Source organism: Poecilia formosa, unplaced genomic scaffold (genome assembly GCF_000485575.1).
Source record: "Poecilia formosa unplaced genomic scaffold, Poecilia_formosa-5.1.2 Scaffold96, whole genome shotgun sequence".
NCBI lineage: Eukaryota > Metazoa > Chordata > Actinopteri > Cyprinodontiformes > Poeciliidae > Poecilia > Poecilia formosa.
Genome location: NW_006800035.1, coordinates 1828779 through 1851907, shown reverse-complemented (window position 1 = coordinate 1851907; position 23129 = coordinate 1828779). Strand labels below are relative to the sequence as shown.

Below are 23129 nucleotides of genomic sequence, written 5' to 3'. Positions count from 1 at the left end.
CGTCCCGGGTGGAGCGCAGGGCGAGCTGCTGAACAAAAGCTCTACTGTGAGCAGAGGAGCAGCCAGAAAGCAGCCTGGCCTGGGAGCCAACAGGCTGCTGCTGACCTTTACAAGTGGTCAGTCTGCGGCCAACAGGGGCCACAGCTGCCAGCAGCTCAGCCCATCAACACCCCATGAACAGTGAAAATAAATGGGAAGATGAGGAAAAAAACAAAAACAAAGGAATCTTTCTCTAACCAGCCCAGAGTTAGAAATACTTTCAAGAAAGGGCAGTCACATTTATCTTCCAGCAGAGTGGCTCAGAAATGACAACTGGCTGCTGATCAAACAGTCAAAATGACTTTACACACTATGGACTGATAAAGGACCAAAGAGACATTTTGTGTTGGAGAAAAATGAATTAAATGTCACATCTGAGACAGATATGAGGAGGTTTACTGAGCTCCTACTAGGAGCTCAGGAAAACTAACCTGGGTGTCAGTGAGGTGAAGTATGGGGCCACACAGAAAGACATGGAAGGCGAAAGGTGATTTGTGAAGGCAGACAGATATCTGGTCGTCTGGATTTTTTTGTTTTTTGTCATGATAACTAAGTTTGTTGAGCAATTAATTGTTTCAAAAATTATTGCGATAAACAACAATATTGTTGAAGACCGTTTTAAGTTGATGTAATGGTAATGACATATGCAATAATGTCATGACAGCACATCCTGCTAAAAATAAAAACACTTTATTTTCAAAAGAAATCTTAACACTAGAACTGGTAAACAAATTTAACAAAACAACCAAAAACAAAAATGAAATGGACTCTCAGTCTCCGTTAACAAAAGATGCACTTGAATAAAAACTAAACACAACATAAAAACAAAGTGGAAACAACATTTCAACCAACAGAGTACAGATTATGAAGTCTGCATACCATATTGTCCTTCAATAATCATTAGATTTAGATAGAGAAGATGGGCATATATGACTACCTGATGCAATAGTTCACTCCTCCCTTACACTAAGGAAATGAGAAAGGGGAGGGGGTCAGTGGAGAGCGCCGGAGTAAAGGCTGTTTTCATCCAGTGTCATCAGTAGAAAGAGAAAAAGGCAGGAAGAAATGATAGAGATAAATTAAAATGAGGTTGATAATTTTCAGTTATGCGATTGATTAATTGATTTATTGTTTATCGCGACATTTTTTACATCACCTCACCATTTTACCTGCAATGGAAACAACAGCCATTGGTCTGATCTGAACCAATCACAGTCTAGAAACTATGCTAACTCTGCTAACTGCCAAAAAAGGTATTCTGATCATCCATACGATGACGGCGTATTTGGGCTACTGTATGTAGAAAAAAAAGAAAAAAGAAAGAAATCAAAATTAATTTAATATTTTTACAAGAAAGAGATTTAATATTCTCTGATGGTGAAAAGTTATAAAATTTAAAGAGAAAAAAAGGATCATTTTCCATGATTAGAGGCATGAATCCACAACTGAGACATTCACTGATATTATAAAGTCTGACTTTTGCATCAAAAATGCCAGATGTCTTCAAACACTGAGGTGGTAAATTTATGAAATGTTAACAACTTCTTCTGGTAGGGTCAGTTTAATATGGATATATTTTGTTAAAAATTATAAACCCTAAATGAAAAGATCATTTAGGGTTTGATATTAACATCTGTTTGTTGATCTGAAATATTTAAGAAGGAAAAAAATAATAAAACAGAAAAACTGCTTAAGAAGCAGAACAATTTTTACAGCCCTCCATGCGACCAGTTGACCCCCGTCAGTTCATTGCTTGCAATTTTTATATGAAGAACATTTTTGATTTTCTCCCATCACTCTGTGTCCTGCAGGAGGAGGAGCCATCTCAGAGAGCTGCCTGCAAACTGAGGCTCACTTCGCAGCCAGCTTGCCTCCTTTGAAGGAAATTTCCAGCAGCTGTGTAAACCATGTGGGTTTATCCCAAAGCCCTGTTTGCTATTCAGCAGGATGGTGGAGGGAAAGTAGGAAAATCCTGCCTCATGAGGGAGGGACTGCACTGATTCACTCCTCTTCTGTAACATGCAGGTGATGTAAAGATGCTCCATTGGTGAATGGAAGGGAAACTTTGAGATTTTAACACAGTAAGCTGTGACCTTTTCCCCACTGCATTTACAAATGCCACTTTCCATTCAAAATATGCAAGACAAACTCTGAAGTGGTAGAAATCAGTAACAGCAAAGGCATCAATTTGTGTCATTTAAGTGATGCAGTAACAAAACTGTCAACTAGGAAACAAATGCACTCCAGGCTCCAGCTGCAGTGGCCAACATCTAGGTCAGACTCTGTCAACATGGAAATCACTGCCAAATATTGACTTTGACTAACAAATGGCTCTGTCCCACTTACATTTGTTGGCTCAGCCAAAGCTCAGCACTGAGAGAGTAAATATGTTGGAACCCTTACAGCTTGGAACAGTGATTCTATTAGCAGCAGTGGATTTAAGCACACCTGCAGAACTTTGTCATTCCCTCCAGGATGTCACGAGGTGTTTTTGTGATTGCTGCAGCCTAAAAGTGCAGATTTTGCTGCACCTCTGAAAAATGTGTAGTCAAAGTCGTGATTTCACTGCGACCGCAACATGTTTCCAATGGGAATGTTTTCAGGAGTGACATCTCTATTTGTGAGGCTGTGATAGGGCTGTCATGCACTCACAGCCCTACGGCTAGCTAAAAATATGTAATACAAAGCTTTTACCATCACTTTTATCGTTATCACAATATTACCAGAAAATATCATGGACTAAATAAGTCAATTTAGCCAAGCCCTAATTCAAGGTTGTGATCAGAAATCCAGCCTATACAAAGGGGAATAGACCCTGAACATGGAACAATAAAGAAAACTCAGAAACTCTGAATGAAAATCATACATATCCATGTTCAAGATGAGGACTCCATGATCGTGTCCTAGCAGCTTCATGGTCCTGTGTTAAACAGCTGCTAATATTATTAAACTCTAAGGTTCCTAGTTTTGCAGCCGCCTGGAGAACATTTCTCAGAAAGAAAACTGAACTTTGTCCCTTTCACAGTAGTATTTTCCCCAAACTGAAAGAACCAAACAGAATTTTTAAATGTATAAAAAAAAATTACTTGAAACAAGAAGTGAGTTTTTGCCACAATTTATGGTTTCTGGAATATTTTCCTCAGAATTTCACAACATCTCATAAAGCCCACACCCATCAGGTCCCAGCAGAGCTGATGTTCAGGAACAGTTCCTTCAATGGTGAACACACACATCCTTCATATATTCTGACAGGTATGTGACTTTTCTAATAACTCTGCTGTTCATATTACATGCTGCTCATAAAATAATAACATGTGTCATGAGAGAACAGCAGGGGAAACTCCAGAGCTACATACACAAACAGAGGGATGAGTTCCACTAAGACCAGATTCTTAACCCTGAGGCAACAGGCTACTGGAAGTCCTGGGTCTTTAACACAGGATGTGACATCGTGTGGCCATTCGGGGCCGTTTCCTATTCAGGTAGCAGCACATAACAGGAGAGAAAGGAAAGGCCAGACAGGAGGACCTCCTGTTGAATAAGCTGACCAGACGTTGACTTTCAGAGCATGAATGGAATGACAGGAAGTCTCCTCCCTCCACATAATTTAAATGAGACGGATAATCACATACACAAAACACACACACACGCACATAAACTCATGTCTTTCTATATTCACAAGGACTTTGCATTGACTTTGTATCATTTCTACAGCCTAAGCCTGACTCTTACCCTAAACCCCAACCATTACCAGTACATGCCTAACCCTAAGTCTGACCTAAACTCAGTTCAAACTCAGTTCTAACCTAACCTCTAATCCAGGGGTGGGCAATTCCAGGCCTCGAGGGCCGGTCTCCTGTAACTTTTAGATGCATCTCTACTTCAACACACCTGAACCTCACCGCACATCACTGCATGAGATGTGTACAATAAGCCCAGTATTTAGGCTTCCTCACTACCAAATAGGCCACAGTCAGCTGTTAGCTACACTATAACAAAGTAGAGGTGGGTGAGTGGAACCAACAGCCACTCAGCCACCAACTGGTCAGCCATGTAAAACCAGAGTGGGTCAGTGGATGCTGAGGCACATGGAGCACACAGGCCAGCTGCTACTGTCCCTCCAACCTCCATGCAGTCTTCAGATTAGCTCAAGAATAGTTAATAGACCTTTTTGGAATGACTTTCATCCAGTTTTTGGTAGAAAGAGAGAAAAAAGAAAAGAGAAACAACAAATCATGCCAATGGAAATTATTGAGTTTGAATACAATTAATTGATTTATTGATTATTGTGACAGGCCAAAGGGGCGTGGCTTAAGTTCACCGGACAAGCATCATGCGTTATTGTCCATTTATCATTGCTGAGGCGAACTGCTCAATATGTCATGATACTGTCATAGGTCTTATGGCCCAGCTCTACTCTGTGGGGAACAAACAGCTGCAAAGGTTGTTATCTGAGCCACAGGCTGACTTTCTGTTTGCAGCTGTTCGTGTTGCAAATCACATAGAATCATATGTCACAATAAACACAAATCATTCTGTGATATTATTTTGGTCATATCCAGAAACATGTAGACAACCAAACACAGATTAATATAGATGTACTCACCCACAACCATCAGAGTGAACTCAAAGCCTCTCTTCACTGATTTCCTGTAAACTTGGTTGGGTAGATTAGCAAAACCCACATAGCCCTCTAGGTTCTTCTGTTGCTGTAGATTGAATTTACACACACACATTTAATTTTTTTTCCAAAGCCAAAAACTACAGTTGACAAAATGATCAGACATTCAGAATTCTCAAGGAGCGTTTCATACAGATGACACTTAATTTTGTCATCTGTATAATTGTTAAATAATGAGTAAAGACCTGGGGCCTCATGCATAAAAGAATGTGCAGTTTTCACACTAAAACATGGAGTACGGAAAAATTTAGAAGAGTGCGGCGCACAAAACAAATGGGATGCATAAAGCCGTGCGCACGCATGTGGCCGCGCACCTTTCCTTTATAAATCCTAATTTGCAGGAAATAGAGCGCAGCTGCTGGTCTGCAATGTCGCCACCCATAAATACATATGTAAATTAGTATAAATACCCAGAAGTCTGCCACTAGTGAAGCAGTAACCATGGCGACGTCCTTGTTTGTAGTAGTATGAATATCTATAATAATTATTATATATTTTATTTAAAAGGTGTTTTCAGGACATAAGGTCACCTTACAAAAATAAAAATAAATTTTAAAGAAAAAAATAAAATCCAAATTAAATACATAAATAAATAAATTGTGAAAATGCCCGTTTGAACAGTAGCACGTTCAGCCGGGATTTAAAGACAGACCGGGTCAAAGAGTCCTTTCAGTGGGGAATGCAGACGTTTATTCTAAATAGTAGAATCAGGTGCATAAGTTGTACATTTGCAGAATAAAGATGCTTTCTGTCCAGAAAGGCGCATTCACCAAGCTGGCGGCTCAATGACTGCAGTTGGACCGGTACCGGTACAGCACGGCTCCTTCTTTAAGTTTTGCTCAGAGCTCCAAGATGATCAGTCTGGATTAATCCAAGCACTAATAAACCATCATCAACAGAAGATAAACATGATCTCTGAACACACGCTCCCTCTGAATCCTTCCATTGGCGATGTTCTCCATCAGAGCCAAAACGCTCCACAATGCGGCACATTTTTGCGCAGCTACGTGCATACGGGATTGTCTACACACCTTAATCACCTTAAAAAATAATCAAACTTGTTTGGAGTTAATCTGCTGATCCAACCCTGTTTTTTGTTTTTGTTTTTTTAAATTGAGAATGAAATTACCCCATAGATGCATTTCATGCGCTTCAGCGCACAGACCAACGATTTACATCTTTATGAAACAAAAACTGAGGAAAAGTATTATTTACATTCGAGTGAGGTTTTCACATCCTTTTATTTTCTTTATTTTGTGTATGTGTTACTTTATTGTCTGGGGATGAATGCGGTTCAGTTCCATCATTTACGTTTAAACAATAAAATATTAAAATAATGAAAAAAAAACATTGGGTTTGATGCTTCTTGGTCTAAAAAACACTGAATGTAGTCAGGTTTCAGTGTATTTAGGTGAGTTTTGACGCTTTGTAGTTTGATATTGTTCACAGAAAAAGTTTGCGTGGCTGCCGCACATTTTCATGGCAGCAAAAAAGTGTGAGTATATTTACGCACACTTTGACGCAAAGTTAATTTTTATACATGCCGACTTGTGTGTAGAATATGGCGCCGCACATTTTTTGTGCACATGCACGTTTTATGCATGAGGTCCCTGCTCTTACAACACAAAGCTGAAGATGATGGCAAACTGGGGAAAAAAATGATGCTCTTTAATAAATTTGTCACCATCAGAAATGTGGTCTCTATGGTTCTGTTTGTTCTCTAACAAAGTCTGAGGTCAGAAACAGAACAGCTAACTGGATAATTAAATTGTATCCAGTTAGACTCTATTTATGTATTGGGAGTTGATTGCACTGGACTTTTAACAATAGGTAAAGGTGGATAAATACAAAAATACAAATGCATGCCACACTTTTCAATGTTTCTTTACCAAAAGACAACAAAACACTAAAACCATGTATTCTATTCCATCCACCATAACATTTGAAAACTTTTACAAAGTAGTTTTGGGGCAGGTGATCTTTGATCTCACTGAAACAAGAGTAATATACTTACAGCTGGTTGGAGAGCAGACAGATGGAGAGCAAGGCAGCAGTGAAGGTGGCAGATCCAGGACGCATAAAAACAAGAACAATGGAAAGAATTAGGACAACAAATCGTCTTTTATCCTTACTCTCTGTGAGCACTTATAAATATTTCTACAGAATTTGAAGCATGTAGCAGCAATGTTTTTATTTCTTTGTTGTTGTTTTTTTCTTTTTTACACACTAGTTAAACTGACACAAAGTTATGACAGTATGAGACATAAAGCTCCTCCACTTCCTCCCTGTGCTCCTACTGAGCATTCCTTTGACTTGTTAGAGCAGAGACTGATGAGCAAGACGCTGTGGAATATTGTAGATTAATTTCTAAATGCAACAAGACTTCATACTGTATATGCAAATATGGCACTGTATTTAGAACTATTCTATGAATGTAGCTCTAAGACAAAACATAAAATGTTTTGTTCTGGTATCACAGCTATAAAAAGGATGTCATACATTCACACTGAATTAAATGAAGCACTTTGGTTTCTGCTTTCCGGTGTTTTTGCATGACTGCAACACTTTTAACTCATTTCTAAATTGAAACTCAACCACTTTTAGAACAGCCTTTCTACCTGACAGCTTCAGAGTGCTTACTGTGGCCCTCTCCACACTGCTTCCTGTTCGTTACTCATAGTTTAAACTGAAACTGCATGCAAATACCACAGAGAGAAGAACATTTCTACAAAAAATCAGAATGAAGACACAGCATGTTCTCCTGTACCTAATATGACTGAAAAGTTCAGTTTACATTCACAAAGGGTTTGATGAGAAGCCTCCATATCTGCAGCGCAGCAAGCTGCTGTCTGTAACCATCTGTTACAGTTTGGTGAGTTTGGTGAATGTCATCCAAGAGTGAGTGTGTGAGCTGACTTGTTTGTTTCAGCAAAGCTGCACAGCATCAGCAGCTCCCACTGACATGTTAACCAGAGGAACACATGGGACGTGCTCCTGAGCTAAGATTTTACCACAAAAATTAAATCAGCGCAGGAAGGCGTTGAGGCCGTACCAGAAAGCAAGGTGCACTCTGCTGAAGAAGCGGAAACTATGTGGGAGGGCAGTCCCGGAAGCCTGAGTCTGAGTCTGCCTGGGTTCAGCTCCAGAGAGCAGAGGGCTGCAGCAAAGAGGAGAGAGATTCTCTCACACACACCAACCAGCTTCCCACGACCCTGACACAGCTCCAGCATTCCACACATCCTCCTGCTCTGGAGGTTCATCCAAACCTCTCAGCCCATCCAACACACTCTGCTCCAAAGAACCACCCAGAATTCCTCAACCGCATTTTCATCCTAACATGGGAATAAAAACAGGAGATTCTCCAGGAAATGTATTTGATGAATCTCCTACAGCAAACTTCGGATATCCTGAGCCTGTCCTGGGGCAGGAAATATCCCCACAGATAGGCCTGGACAATAAATCTATAAAAATATATATCGCAATAACATTTAATATATTGAATATTGACTGCACAGCCTTATGGGGGTTGTAGGCAAAGATCAACCTCTCACTCCCAGCTAAGAAAGGTTAGTGGTATCAAGTAACTCGCGCACTCTTTGGTTACCTAGCAACAACCTGTTGAGTAACTTGCACAGCAGCAGTTTCAGGTTTTACCTCAGAATTGCTTCAAAATATATTTTAAAAAATGGTGTGGAGAGAAAACTGTGGATAAACAGGAAAGGTCAGGCCACCAGTTTGTCTGCATTTCAGATATTTAAAATAAATAATCAGTTGCGCTGAGCTTTTCACATGTTGATTTTCTGAGCCGAAAATGATTGTTTTTGGCTCAGATGCATCCTTTGCTATGCATGATCAACATTGATCATTAGCTCAATATTGCATTGAGCTAATGGTCAATGTAATTGAATTCTAGGTCTAGAATGCTGTTTCTGCATCCTAGACAATAAAATATTTATTTTCTTATTACATGAGGAATTAAATTATTTGTTTATTTGCATTTTTATGTATAATGTTATATGAAATAAGCCAGTTAAAAGGGATAGCCAAATTTTTATCCAAGTTAATCAATTAACCATCAAACTAACCAATAGAATCACTGATTACTAAAATAATTGTAAGTCACAGCCCTAAAGAAATCCAAACATGACCAGAAATGAAGAGAACATGATCCACACCCCAGCTGGTGTTTGGAGCTATAATTAGGTAAAGTGCTGTACCTTGCAGAGATCTGCAGACCTGTAAAACATGTCACTCGTGTTTGCATACCAAAACCATTTCTCTCATTATTCTGGCATGATTCATTGAAAAGCTCCAACACTCCCAGTGTTGTTGTGTCTCAACTGCTGGGTGTTGCAGAATGAACCAGGGTGAGCATCGCGTAGCTGTTGTCAGCCACAGATCATCATGCCGAGCTGGATGAGTCTGATCAAACATGTGACCATCCAGACTCTTTTCTACATTGCTATGGCCAAGAAACTTAGGGATTATCTGTATAAAACATTTGTATGGATTCTTTGTTTTAATAGAAAAAACTGGAGCTAAACACTGGACTGAATTCCAATTTAACAAGATTAAAAATATAACAAATGTAAACAACACTCTGATCTGCTAAGCCTGCATCATATCTGCTGGGTGGAGGAAATCTAATGTAGATGTGAACTATCCTGTTACTGCATGTAGAGACAGAAGAAATTATCTCTGATGCACAGAGACATTATTACACTCCAACAACCAGAGCATAGCGGACCCGAACTAGCTCAGTGGACCCGGCTCAGCGGACCCGACCCGGCTCAGCCACCACCTCCTTTTGGCATTAGCCCGCCGTGTCACCTGATACTCCGTGTGTAGCTGGCAGGAGGCCTGACCTATCCATCTGTACTATCAGTCCACACACGCACACACAGACACAACACACACACAGCATGCTGCTTGGATCCAGCTCTGTTTTCCATGATATAACTGGGTATTTATTCTCCTCCATACTGTGGCTCAGAATTGCTCCTTCTTTTTACTCCTAACAGCATTTTAACTGAATCATTTGATGAATCAATGCCATTGTCTTTAAACAAAAACAGAAACCTTTGTTGCTGTCATTTGAGTAATGCACCTGACCTGACATCACAGAGACTTGCCCCATTGCAGCAGACTGACCTGTTTCCCCACATGGTTTCACACCACACACTCGGTTCTACCTGACAAATTCTACGCTTCACTATCTATAACCAGCAGGGCGGCTGCACTTGTTAAATGAATGTCTGGTGCTTCTCTAGTAATACACGTCTGCAAACAAAAGATGTCATGGTTTCTTTGTATCGTCTTGCTTCATGGTGGCGGAGTTAGCATGTTTAGCAATGTGTAGCTGCTTCACAAAGAAGACATGGATAGTAATAGGTACATGGGATATTATGCAGAACAGGAAGGAAGCCATCTGATGGACGATGCTTGGTCAACACGGTCGCTTACAAGCAACAATTTTAATACCACAGCAGTAGGAACGTAAGAGACAAAAGTTACTAATTGACAAATAATTATAATCAAATGTTTTTTGGGTTTTTTTGCTCAAAGCAAAACCAACATTCTTGAGGGACTCCTGAACACCACAGTGTAAGTGTTCCTAGTCACTGAATTTTAACTGAACAGAAACCAATGCAATCCATCCAATAGACACCGTCTATCAGGCTGGTCAACAACACCTGTTCCATCAGGTATGCAGTTTTCTCAACACCTACTTGGCAGAATTGTGTTCATCTGGTTAGGAACACGAAACAATTTCCATCCAACTGTCATGTGAATTTTGAGCCGAGTTATAAAATTTTACAAAAAAGGAAAAAAAAAAAAGCTAATTAGTTACGTTTCCTGGCTTGCAGTGAATCAACCTGGCAACACAAAGTGTAACTACACTGATGACACTACGCATGGCTGTAATAAATAAGTAAATGTTTGCAAAGTCAGAACTTATTCACCATAGAAGTCTTATCCAGGTAAAACTGAATATATATATTTCAGGTCATGAACAGACCTAGTTAAGGTTCTAACTTTAACTTAATTGAGATGTTGACCTTAGCAGGCATATCATACTTGAGAACCCTTCAAAGCTGTTGAATTAAAACTATTCTGCAGAAAAGAATAGACCAAAATTACCCCAGAGTTATATAAAAAAAAACAATTTCCAATTCAAAAACACTTGATAGAAAGATTGACTTGTACAAGCTTTACACTTTCACAACAGCAAGCAAGAACAGACAAACCACTTGAAATCTGAAATTTCTAAATATTTAAGTTACCTTCACCTGCTAATAAAAAAATGTTTGATGAACTAAAACAACACAAAAAGCAAAACCTGTAAGGGAGAAAATACTTTATAATAGAATGGTATTTAAGTCTTTAATGGGTGGGCTTAGCCCCCTGTGTTTAAGGATCCTAGCACAGCCTCTGGATCAAAGCATTAGACACGGATACCGCTGAGAACAACGCTGCTTCCGCACATTGCTAAACTTACTCCAGTCTGTGGATCCTGACAGCTCTTCTCAATTATTAGGTCGAGTTTGACTTTATTTCCAACAAATGGCCATTGTTACAATAAACCAAGACGGAAAATAATACTTCTGAATGGACGGTTCGTGTGAACTCCGATTACTTAAGGTCTAAAAAGCAGTGACGGAACTGTTTCTAACACGAAGAGAGAGCAGCAGGAAACTGTAGTTGCTTCTGACATGTTGCCAAACAGCGATACATGCCAATCATTTCTACATGTCTCACTAACATGTCTGTTTAGCAGCATTAAGCTGAAGTAACGACAACTAACGTATTCTCCAGCATTTTGTTCAACGAAGTTAGGAAACAGCTCGCTAAGGCGCCAGACACTTCCAAAAAGTCAGTCCTAAACAAAGCTCCAGGGCAAAAAACAGCTTTCCAAAGCTGAGAAAACTCACCCATTATGCCGCCGTTCCCCTCTGCTTCACCAGCCAGGACTTCTGAGCTTGACATTCCCTCTGGAAGAAAAAAAAACTCCCAACAACTCACTGAACCAGTATGAGTGGCACGCTCGTACTACGCCAATTGCTGTACATAAAGGACGTGATTCACACGAGACAGTCAAAGCAAAAATGCGTACGCGCTCAAGAAAGTAACAGCGGCAAGATATCGCGAGATTTTTATGTACCCAAATATCACTTTAAGAAACCCCACAACTAATATTAGTTCAATAGGATGATAAACATAGCTAAACTAAGGCACTGGGAAACTGGTAAAGTTTGCACAAATGTTTTCATAAGATTCTGGCTAATCTGGAGAAAAAAAATAAATAAATCTATTCATCATCGCCATCTAGTGGCCTTTTCCATTACATACAAGGAACACAATTTTCTCATGTTTCATGAAGGAAACAGGTACAAACTTTACCTGCTCTTGGGAATCATATCTTCTTTTCTCAACAAAGGTTTCTCATTTCACAGAATTATTATTATTATTATTATTATTATTATTATTATTATTATTATTATTATTATTATTATTATTATTAATTGTCAGGGGGAAAAAACATTTGTGAAAGTGATAGAAAACCTGTTTAAGTATAAAAATCTGGAAATTTAAGTGATTAAAATGTAGAACATAAGGGCTGAACCAATACTAGTGATCACAGGAGCTCTAGGACTTCTGAGAAAAGGACTTGAAAAATTCACCAACAGGATCATTGGTCGGCATCATCAGTGTCCATGAGATCCAGAAGATTACCCTCAGGGGAACAGCACATTTACTGCAGACGGTGGCATCGTTCCTTCAGGGCTCTCAGCTCTAAAGGATATAAAAAGAAACAGCATATAGAAGAAATAGTAAAAATAACAACAACAAATCTCACAGTAGATTTATTTGAAAGTAACCAAACATTTATACCACTTAATGGAATACACAGTATACTATAAATATATTACATGCAGTATTTATTCTGTATAGCTGAAGACATCATGTTTAACTTTTTTTATTGAAGAAAATAAAGATTGTGGCATTAATGAGCTGCAGATTATTAGAATGGATTCTCTGTTTTAAATGATAGAAAAACAGTCAAAGAGCTTTGCAGACATGAGCTGTCCCACGCAGTGAGGGAGCAGTAAAATCAATCGCCCAAACCTCAGCAGCACCCTCTCAGCATTAGATGGAGCACGAAAGCCTCTGGCTGTGAAATCAAATGAAATGGAGTGCGACAAAGAGGAAAATGAGCTTGTCGCATCATGTTATATAAAGATGGAAGCTGATGTTGTTGCTCTAAGCCTCACTGTAGCTGTTGAACACTGACAGCTTAGACACTGCAAGATTATACAATATAATTACATTTACAAAGTACATCTTTCATTACTTCATTTTCTCTTGTGTTGTGGTAAAAATATTTCTCTGAAATCTCTGCAACACGTTACAGTTAAAAGCGAGTGTTTCGCCAATAAAAAATAACTAACATGCATGTTTTTGTCAATACAAACATTCAGTGGGTGTAGAAAAGTACTCTTAAAGTCAATATGGAAAATATAATAAATAAGACACCATTTATTTGTAAGAGTTTGTCACTGTGGTCAAATTATTCTAGCTGTGCTCTTGCTTGTTAACTACTGCATGTTGAACTGCAGACAATAAGATTAACTAATGTTTTGTAATGCAAAATAAGCTATTTTAATAAGCTATAACATAATAATAATTAACACTACATTTTTCTGTAAAACAATATAAACTTTGAGGCAAAGTCAGAGTTGTCCACAATCACAAGTGAGTTTGCCCAACACACTCACAAAAAAGCAAAAGCCACTCACTTCTGCATGGAGGCAGTTTCATACCTTTGCGCCCATTCAGATGAAGTTCCTTTTCTGTATGTCTTAGGGATTATATAATATTTAGTGAGAAGGAAGGACAAGATAGTAAGCTCACTTTAAATGAAGGATGTGACTTTACCTGTCATTAATCTTAGAAAGCAAATGTTTATCTCACAGCCTCAGTGGCCTGTTTACACTCAAGCACTTTAGAGTAATAAATCTTGTTAAACGTCATAAATCAATACAATACACTGTCAGAAGCAATATTTAAATTGTCTTGTCCTAATTCATTTACTCTGCTCAGATACAGCTCTTACTTTAGTCCTTAACAAAGAACTTGAGTCAAGAGGACTTTAGCAGCCTTTGTCCTCCTTAACAAAGAGGGGGTCATAACAAAGCCATGACTAGCAAAACCTTAGTTGGCTGAATTACAGATTAGCTATGATTAGCTAGTCATGGCTAAACTAAGGTAGCCATGACTGGAGGGGAGCCTTTGCAGTGCAGTGGAGAAAACCATTTGCAGTTAGCTACTTGGCTAGTGGCTGAGGAAGCNGTTTCCTCTCTTTTTCCTTTTATCTTCAGGCTGATGTGCTTCTGTGTGGAAAGTCCAATTATTGAAAGTTGAACATTTCAGGCCTTGAAGGTGGAACGACTGTTTCTGTCTTCCACTAGCTTCAAGAGCCAGGAAGCAGCTTTTCCACAGCCACTACAAAGCTTTAAAATCCCTCCTGAGCGGAGAAAGGAGCAGGCCAGCCTGGCATCTGGTGATTGTATCTGTCGTTTTTTTCTGTCTGTAAGCTCACCGCTGCTCAGCCGCAGGAGATGCAGAATAACACACATCCCTACAGAGTTAATGTGATCATTGTTGAAGAGAAACAAACTGGATTCATGGTTCAAACATCTGTTGGCTGAAGAAACCAGGTATAATGGTACATTTTTTATTGACCAGTAGTTATGCAGTATTAGACCAGAACTGGGTGATATGATCCAAAATTACATTTCATCTGAGACAAAGTGTTTATTAGAGGAATTTATTCATAAACATCACATTAAGAAGCACCAGCTATAATTATGTTGGTTATTTAACTCTGAACTGAAGGGAAGCTGATCAGAGCTCACTGTACTTTTCAGTCCAACAATACCTCTTGCCTGACAGCAAAAGAAAAACAAGAGTTCTGAGAAATTTACAAATAAGAAGAATTGTCAGACCTGACATGTTTTCTATGGCACTTCTTTCCCTGTCAAAGCTTCAATCGGTCCAGGTGAGGTCAGTGAGCCTTGCTAGGAAACACTAACTTCTTTAAAGCCACTTACAGCCCTACAAGCTCAGAGGCTGCATCGCTTTCCAAACAACAACAAAAACACAATATGATTTTTTTCCAAAAATGATTTAGGAAAAGAAGCAAAATTCAGCTTTAGTTATTCTGACCATAATACTCTTCATGCATCTTATTAGAGAATCTGGATGTGGCAGCATACTGGAGTAGCTGCTGCCATCTGATTAATTTCATTTTCTAGATTTTTATTCATAATGTTTACTGGCTGCACATTTGGACAATTAATTCTCTCTGGTTTTGAACTCTGAGCAGCTAGAAGGATTTTTGTTCAGATTCTTTTTTTTACTTTTGGACAGCAGATAATTATCATCTCAAAATGTCAAATAAAATGTGAACTATGACCCTAAAGAGCCAAGATATTGAAAAAGATGCTTCATGGATCCACCGCAGGAAGAAAGAGCAGAGAGATTCCAGCTATCGTAGCAGGCGAGGATCATATTCCCACCTCCAACATTTGTCTGAGCGCACGGCCAGACAGATATTTAAAGAGGAATAGCAAAAGCAAATGAGGAGGATTAGCAGAGCTGCTGGCAGCTGACGGTTTCATCCAGGACATGTTATTGTGGAATACTGTCTCTGCTTCCTGTCATGACAGCATGAAACTGTTGGACAGCAACAGTCTTCAGTCAGAGGCATCTTCAGATTGGTGAGAAGGTTGACTGCTACCTGAGATCCTTCCTGCATCACCGTCGACAACGACGATTTGAAGATACTTGGATAACATTAGTTACAAAACCATTTAAATTCTTGCTATGATAAAGTATTTTTGGATGAAGTTCATTTGAATTGAATCCTTTGAAGATTTTTAGCAGATTATCAATTTATTTCTTTGTCATTTAAGTGTTAGCTTGGGAGAGTCCCCATAGCTGGCCTCCTTGAATGGAAAGGGATTATATTAGTCTCTAAACCATCTTTTGACTCAACACACAGTTCAAATCCAAAGGTCATAGGGGGAATCCTTCCCTTCTGTGACTGGACATCCATTGAATGTCCGCTCATTAATACACAGAAACAGAACGCTACAGTTTCTAACCATTGTGTCCTATTTTTTTCTGAAAAGTTTCATGACTTTTTTTTGTCAAAGTGTCATGTTATAACAGAACAGCAGCCCAGTGTTTCCCTGTTTGCTTTTTTCCACTTAATGAGGTTTTGCACCTCTCGCTTTATGTGCAGCCTCAGCGGAGTTGTGGAAATGAATCTTGCAGGAGTGAGAGGAACAAGCGAGCTCTGACAGCCATCAGGTGTGAAAGCAACTAAAAACAGATTTGTCTTTCCGGGCCCACGTACTGTACTGTTCAGAATGCAAGAACAAAAGCTGTGACCTCATATTGAGGAGAAAGCATGGGTGCAGCATAACACACAACTGCAGCAACAGAGGAGATAAAAACAGAATAGCTGTGGGAGTCGGTGTAGCCTGCACTTCTCTCAGATGTTTCCAAAGGGCAACATCAGCCCAGTTCCACACAACGGAGCAACCTGTTGGAACAGAGCAACAGGGATGGCGTGGTTGGAGGTCTTTGATAAACAGATGGCTTAAAGTAAGCAGTGCAGAGTTTCTTCAGGGGTGGAAATGTCAAAAGGGAGGGGTGCGGTCACTGTACAACATGCATGCCAAATGTTCTCCATGTTTTTCTTCTCACTACCTTGGTGCTGGTTTATTACACAAAATCCAAATAAAGACAATAAGGTTTAAAGTTGTAATGTGACAAAATACGAAAAAAACCCCCCCCAAAAAAAACAATCAAGTGGTGCGATTACTTTTGCCAGGTACTTTATTCTGCTATATTTTTTTATAAGGCAACAACATTATTAATGGTGCTGGGTTAAAGTAGGACTTCATTAGGTATATGACCACAACAGCTTAATTAAAACCTAATGTCAACTTTATGGGGTCAAATGTTAATCAGCTGCACCCAAGTGTAGATAACAAGAGGCAGCAAGGTCAATGCAGAATGATCTCAAGATGAATAGTCTATGCCATTTTTATTAAACATTTGTTATAAAACATGGTCAAGATGAGCCCAATCAATCATTAGACCAAAATTTTTTATTCTTATTATTTTTTTGTTTTTCTTTTCGTTGGCCCCTTTTTTTCATTGTTTGGGATTGATTGTTGCCAAGAATATAATTATTATCTCTATTTAGCCAGTTGGTTTGTTCCAATTGGCTATTTTAAAAAATTGTATTATTAAATTTTAAGAATGCATTCATGGCAAGAAGACAAAAAATGGACTTTTACAGCAAAATACCTTTGTGGATACATCTTATCTCTCTGTGTGGATATGGCAGCAAAATCATCTATTGCAGACATTCGTGTGTGTGTGTGTGTGTGCGTGCGTGTGTGTGTGTGTGGTTTTTCTGTTGATAAGATTAGGAACAGGAAGTACTTGAAGACAGGCAGACATATGCTTTAACTGGTCAGGCATTAGCATCTCCATGGTGTGTACTGAAAACATTCACCAATCGGTTTGCTCCAATTGGCTGTTATATAAATAGAAGGAAGAATAAATGATTCATTGTCAGTAGGGTGCGCTCTCATCGGTTTTTGACAGCAGCAAGAGAAGTGTATCTCACAGTAACTGACAGCAGCCTGCAGGACGCCATTGAACAGGTATGAAAAATATATACACACACCTATAACTGTGTGCAATAAGAAGTGTGAGGTAGACTTTGTTGAGTCCTCATCATTTTCCAGCTGGACTAAATTAACTTAAAGCTGCAGCTCAGCAGCTAATTACTGATCCAACCTTCCATTAGCTGCAGGTTGAAGATGCATGAACTGCTATGTGTTACTAATGTATTTTAAACAAGAACTTAAATCTCAATATCAAAACTTATGGAGACTCACTCAGTTCTACACTTTTCTCTTTGTGCAAGTTGTGATACAGGAGCGTATGCCTGTTCACTTTACCTGTGTTTATCTTGGAGTGGTGAGGTGAGAGGATGTGTCCACTAGAACTGAACCTCTGAAGGCACACTGTGACTGGGATGCAGAGAAATGTACTTTCTACACTGCTAAGAGGACGTAACTCTCCCATGTGTCTTCCACCAGGCCAGTGGGCCAGCTTCAGAGGATAATACTAGACCAATATTGCTTTATTTCAGTTTTCACTCTCCTTTGGGGGCTACTTCTTCAGTTTCAACTCTCTGATGTTTTACTGATGTCATTTCTTTCAGTAAACTAGACAAAGATTTGTTTTCTCCCTGTTCTTGGTCATCAGTGGCTGCAGGTGATTGATGATATGAGATGGCTGAGAAATTGTGTCTGCCAGGTTCACAGCTTCTTCCTCAGCAAATGTGATGACATAATCCCTGTTTTGATCAAAGTTGTCCTTGAAACAGCAATCAGTGAAGCAAGCAGTTCATCACCTTCTTGACTTTCTGTAAGGAGTAATGGTGTGGTAGATCATTCATCAGCAGCTTTTTCATTCGTTTTCTTAAGGCATCATCTTCTTGTTAACCTTAGCTTTCAGTAGGTTAACAATGTGTTCCATAACAGGATTCAAAAATGGTGTGTTCTCTGTTTCTAGTCACTGAGGGGGCCCAGGAGTTAGGAGACCTTCTCCAGTGTTAGATGCATAAAAGCTCCTGTTTGCTGCAAGAACTGCACAGCTTATTGCTGTTAGAGAAATCTCTCGAAAGTTTTGAAAATGGTCTCTCAACTTGTCACTTCATGAATCAATGAGTTTTCATGAATTTCCAGGATTGGAAATTTTAAGTTCTCTTTTTGGTTTCCAGCTTCAAGAGAAACCTTGTAGGCGATGCTGGCAGATGTACAGCTTTGTCAACTTATAAATAATAAAGTTATACATCCCTGCAATATGTTTCCAAGAACCTCTTTAGATATTCTTGTTGGAACATGGGGGAAAGGTCATGACTTGTGATGCTGCCGTTGTAAACAACTGGGGTGATTTCATATCCACACTCTGTCTAAGAATTAAAAAAAAAAACACATACCACAAGAAGGGTATGACAGAAAATTTTTGTGAGTTTGAAACCGTGATTTTTTTTTATATTGCAGCGTCTTTGAAACCGGTAACTGACTAATACTTAGTTGGGACGTTGAAATTTTGTGGCCCATTTACTCCTCAAACATATGGATGAATTTTTAATCAGCTGAGAAAGACAGAAGACCAAAGATCAATGCATTTCTCCTTTATTTCACTCTAGGTATGACATGCCTTTACAACACAGCCATGATAGCTGGTCTGACATCTGACATCTGCCCTGTCTGGGCACAAAGAGCTCTGGTAATTTACAATATGATTCTAAACAGATCTTTACATCAACATAGTTCATTCTGTTTTTGTAGAACCTCCAAAACAATCGACTGTACTGGGAGAATCCTAAATAAGGAGGTTTTAGGACAAAAACCAGAGGTGGAAGAAAGAGACATGAGTTTGAAAACAAAAAGCAGATGTGGGAGGTATTCAGGCACTTAGAAAATACTCTCTGCTCCTTGGCTACCGTGTTTTATTACACTGCACATGCATTTTACATTTTACACATCGTTCTGATCCAGTCGTGAAAAGGTTGTCCCGACATGACAAGGCTATGGGCACGGCACATTCAAGAACAACTAATTAAAGGGATTCAAGTATTCCACAAAACACCAACATATTTACATTTGATCATTTTTAATATCTATATTTGGACATCTCATTGTGTTTCACTGAACTCAATTCACCACCATAGCTGAACAGACTATCTACCACTGGGTTCACACCATCCACTCCGTTCAGTTCTTGTATTTTCTGTTTTGAATCCAGAACCTGAAAAGTGACCAGTTATCAGATAAATTTCTTTGGGTTCTTATTTAAAGTGATTGGAATTTGGAAAATGATCTTTATCACATGAAAGTCTAATTTCCTGGGCATTTACGGATCCCTGTTTCCTTCCTCTTTCATTTGGTCGTCTACAGTATGTGTCTGTGAGGAGCAGGAAGCCATTAGACACAATCGATTTTCTCCTCAGACACAGCTTGGAACATTGCTGCACTCTGTGTTATTAAAGTGAAATGATGCATACAGCGGCACCGTGACTTTGAATAGGCTTACTTGCAATGATTAGTCATGATTGGGGTGCCCATGTTCAGGTCTGCAAAGTTCATCATTTACATTCGGAGCAAGTGAGAAGAAGCAAAAAGAAAATGGCAAACATTTACAGTTAGCAAAACAGCAGAGACACCCAAGGACCCGAAGAACCACAAAACACCAACAGGAAGAGTCCACTGAAACCGACATTTAGTCTTGTGCTTACTTCGGCTCAGGACCGATGTTTAAAAATTCACTCTGAGAGACAACAGCTTTGTTCATAAGTTTATGTTTCTGAACAAACATAAACTTTACAACTTAAAGAAAACAGAAACCATCTAATGATTTTTACATTTTTTAAAGTGCTCAGTCATAAGGTAAACTGTTCAGCTGTCATTGAAAACACTTGTTGCAGTCATTTGATTTCTTATTTCTAATAAAATCTTTGTTTGGCAGTTGACAGCAACATGCCGCTGTGGTAAAATTGCACTTGCCCTTCTTCCACCAACTTCCTGAGCAAAATCAGTAAATTTTGCTTTTGCTCTCCATGTAAATAAAATGCAAATATGGTTTATAACTGTTCACATGGAGACACTATTTCCTGTTTAAATGTGGTTCATGTTTTTGTTGTTAATTCTGTTGTACAATTCTTTAAAATAAAGGACTGTTTTGATTTGACACAAGGATCCACAGAAAGATTCCTAAAGATATCCAGTATTGGCATGACAACGCAATTCAGCAGTGGCACCAACCCACTGACTTCCAGGTCAAAACAGAACATATTCAAGCCATTGAGATGTCTTGCAGTCTCAGTTGGCTCCATGTAGGGCCCGTTGGCTGACATTTAGTGAAGTGAACTTGTGCCTCCTTCCACTCTACAACTGTTTGACCACAAAGTTTGTGCATTGTTCATTTCGTCATCAGTGAGCCTACTGAGGTTCTTCAAACTGTTGACATTGAATTCCTGAAAAGGTTTGGGTTTGATCCCAACCACGGCTCCTTTGCTAGCAACAGTTCCAGCTTCATTTACATAAGCACACATCATAGTGAGATACACTGGTGACTCGTGAAAAATCAAAATAGCTTGAAGAATTTATTTGTGTTGTTTAGTCATTCCATTGAGACCACATTCAGAAAGCTATACATTTGGTCTTAAAGCTAAGCTGTCGGTTTGTAGCTGCTGGTGTCTCTGTCTCAGTGTCTTTTTTTTGGCCGGTTTTACGTTTTGCGTTATTTTTAATTGGAGTTTTTTTTTCCCCCTTTTTTTAAGTTTTTCTTTTTTTTTGGAAAATTACTGATCTCTCTAAATCATTTTTAGATGCCATCTAAAAAACTGTTTTCAATGACTCTAGATAACCGAACGGCATGAACACATTTAGACCATTTAATGCAGTCACAGCATCTAGGAGAAAGGTTTTCAGGTCTTCACATTTGTCTTTGTCATTAACCCTAACCCCATATTAACTGCAATGTGTGTGCTGGAATAGCTTAGTAAAATTGGGTTCAGTACTGGAACCTGTTTAATGGGACCAACATGGGTTAACTCCATGTGTCCATGTTTTGTCACTGATCAGACAAAATGATTCTTGTATGTTAGTTTCATGCTGAACAGTCAGAACTGACCAACACATCTGGCAACATGTGTAGAAAGCTAAAATAAGTGGTCCTACACATGGGCAGTTTACAGGAGGAAGTTGTTTGTGAAAGTTGTCGTCTTATAATCAAACAAACTAAAGGCTGAGAGGGTAAAACAACCAGTCAGTGTAAGACGGGACTAAAAGGACTACTGCTTTCATTGGTGGATGAAAGTTCACATTTCTGGACAGTGTGCAGGAAGACATCCATAGTGGCATTCACACCAATAACAGCAGGAAATAGGTGTGAAGGTCAGTATTAGTTTTTTTTTTTTTTTTTTTTGTTTTTTTTTATAAACCCCCCAGGAACAATTTAAAGCTCCAAGATGGTTTTCACTTGGCTACTTGCTATGTGTGAAAGAGCATTTCCTGTTGATTTGAAGGTGCCATTCGAGAGAAAGCCAATTTCATTTAGAATTTGATGACATTTGATCTATTATTCAGTTTTGATCAAAAACATCTTATCCGACCATGTCTTCACAGCTTCAGAAAATAACTACTTTAAGCGTTAAGACACATAAAAACAAATAAAAATGGATTTTAATAATATATGAATGTCTATGTGTCTTTATCAACAGGTTAGATACCCAGAAGGTTAAATGGAGCTGGCACAAACCTTACTCTATCCTTTGGGAAGTGAGTCCATGGGTACACAGAGACACCTCTCTTGTGTGTGTGTGCGTACGTGTTTGTGTATGTGTGTATGTGTATGTGTGGGCAAATCACACAGTTCAGCTGGGATTTGGAAGGGTCTAAGATTTACTGAAGACTACATAGTTTTTGGTGTGACAATAAAAATATACTAAATAATTCTCAACAAGATCTATTGACAACAAACTCATCATAAATTGCTACATATGTAATCCTACACAAAGCAAATACATCTCAGATGTTACAACTGTTACAGTAGTGTAAACCATTGTGGTTTCCATGTTCTATGTATGATGAATTATTAGCTTTTGGTACTCTCACTGACTGAAGAAACCTCTAAGCAGGAAGCTACACAACCGGAACTAATGGCCTGATTCTGACATTATTTGGTAAACATGCACACCAGTTCACAGATCTAAACTGGCACCAGCACCAGAGGTTTGACCAGGGCGGCCTGACAGAGCTTGAAGCGGGTTAGAAGAAGCCAGTCTGCAGCTGCATTTTAGCTTTGCATCACGTTGTGCTACGTCACAGCAGATAAGGTGAACTTTTTACAGCAAATTTAGAGAAGATGTGAACACTGCACATTCTACTCCACAGGAAAACATGGAGAAATATTTATCATATTTATTCTTCCTGTAGGGAACACGAGGAAGAAGGAACATTAGGCTGCACCAGAAACAGCACTGCCAGACATTCCAAACTCAATCATTTGCTGTGTAAGCTGAAAAATCTTGAAGATTTAGATTTTCCTGTGAATCACTGGATGAATATTTATCTGTATAACTGCTGTTCTCTGAAAACAACATGGTGTCTGATAATATATCAGATCTTCAGCCTCAGAATGGGCTTGGACAAATTTCTAGAGTTATTGGCTAAGAGTTACCCAAAAAGGCCAGGCATGAGTGCCTGAACCTTCTTAAAGACAGGTGAAGCCACAGGCAATGGGATACCAA

At 39.0% G+C, this 23129-nt stretch overlaps 1 protein-coding gene and 1 long non-coding RNA gene across 4 annotated transcripts in view; one reads left to right on the top strand and one right to left on the bottom strand.

Annotated features, from left to right (window-relative positions):
* LOC103142400 (septin-7-like) overlaps positions 1 to 11871 on the bottom strand; it is a 33263-nt gene extending 21392 nt beyond the window's left edge. Inside the window, exons 1-3 of one of the 3 annotated variants that reach the window (XM_016674467.1) lie at positions 11653 to 11871; positions 11563 to 11564; positions 4646 to 4748 (exon numbers count right to left, since the gene is read on the bottom strand). In XM_016674467.1, the coding sequence (XP_016529953.1) occupies positions 4646 to 4748; positions 11563 to 11564; positions 11653 to 11707 (160 nt within the window). In that variant the 5' untranslated portion in view covers positions 11708 to 11871. The remainder of the gene's footprint in view (positions 1 to 4645; positions 4749 to 11562; positions 11565 to 11652) is intronic. The other 2 variants (XM_007558446.2, XM_007558447.2) reach the window with 2 other exon arrangements.
* A 5302-nt stretch (positions 11872 to 17173) lies between these two features.
* Positions 17174 to 23129, top strand: part of LOC107836911 (uncharacterized) — a 20552-nt gene continuing 14596 nt past the window's right edge. Inside the window, exon 1 of the long non-coding RNA XR_001662884.1 lies at positions 17174 to 17785. This is a non-coding gene — a long non-coding RNA (uncharacterized LOC107836911). The remainder of the gene's footprint in view (positions 17786 to 23129) is intronic.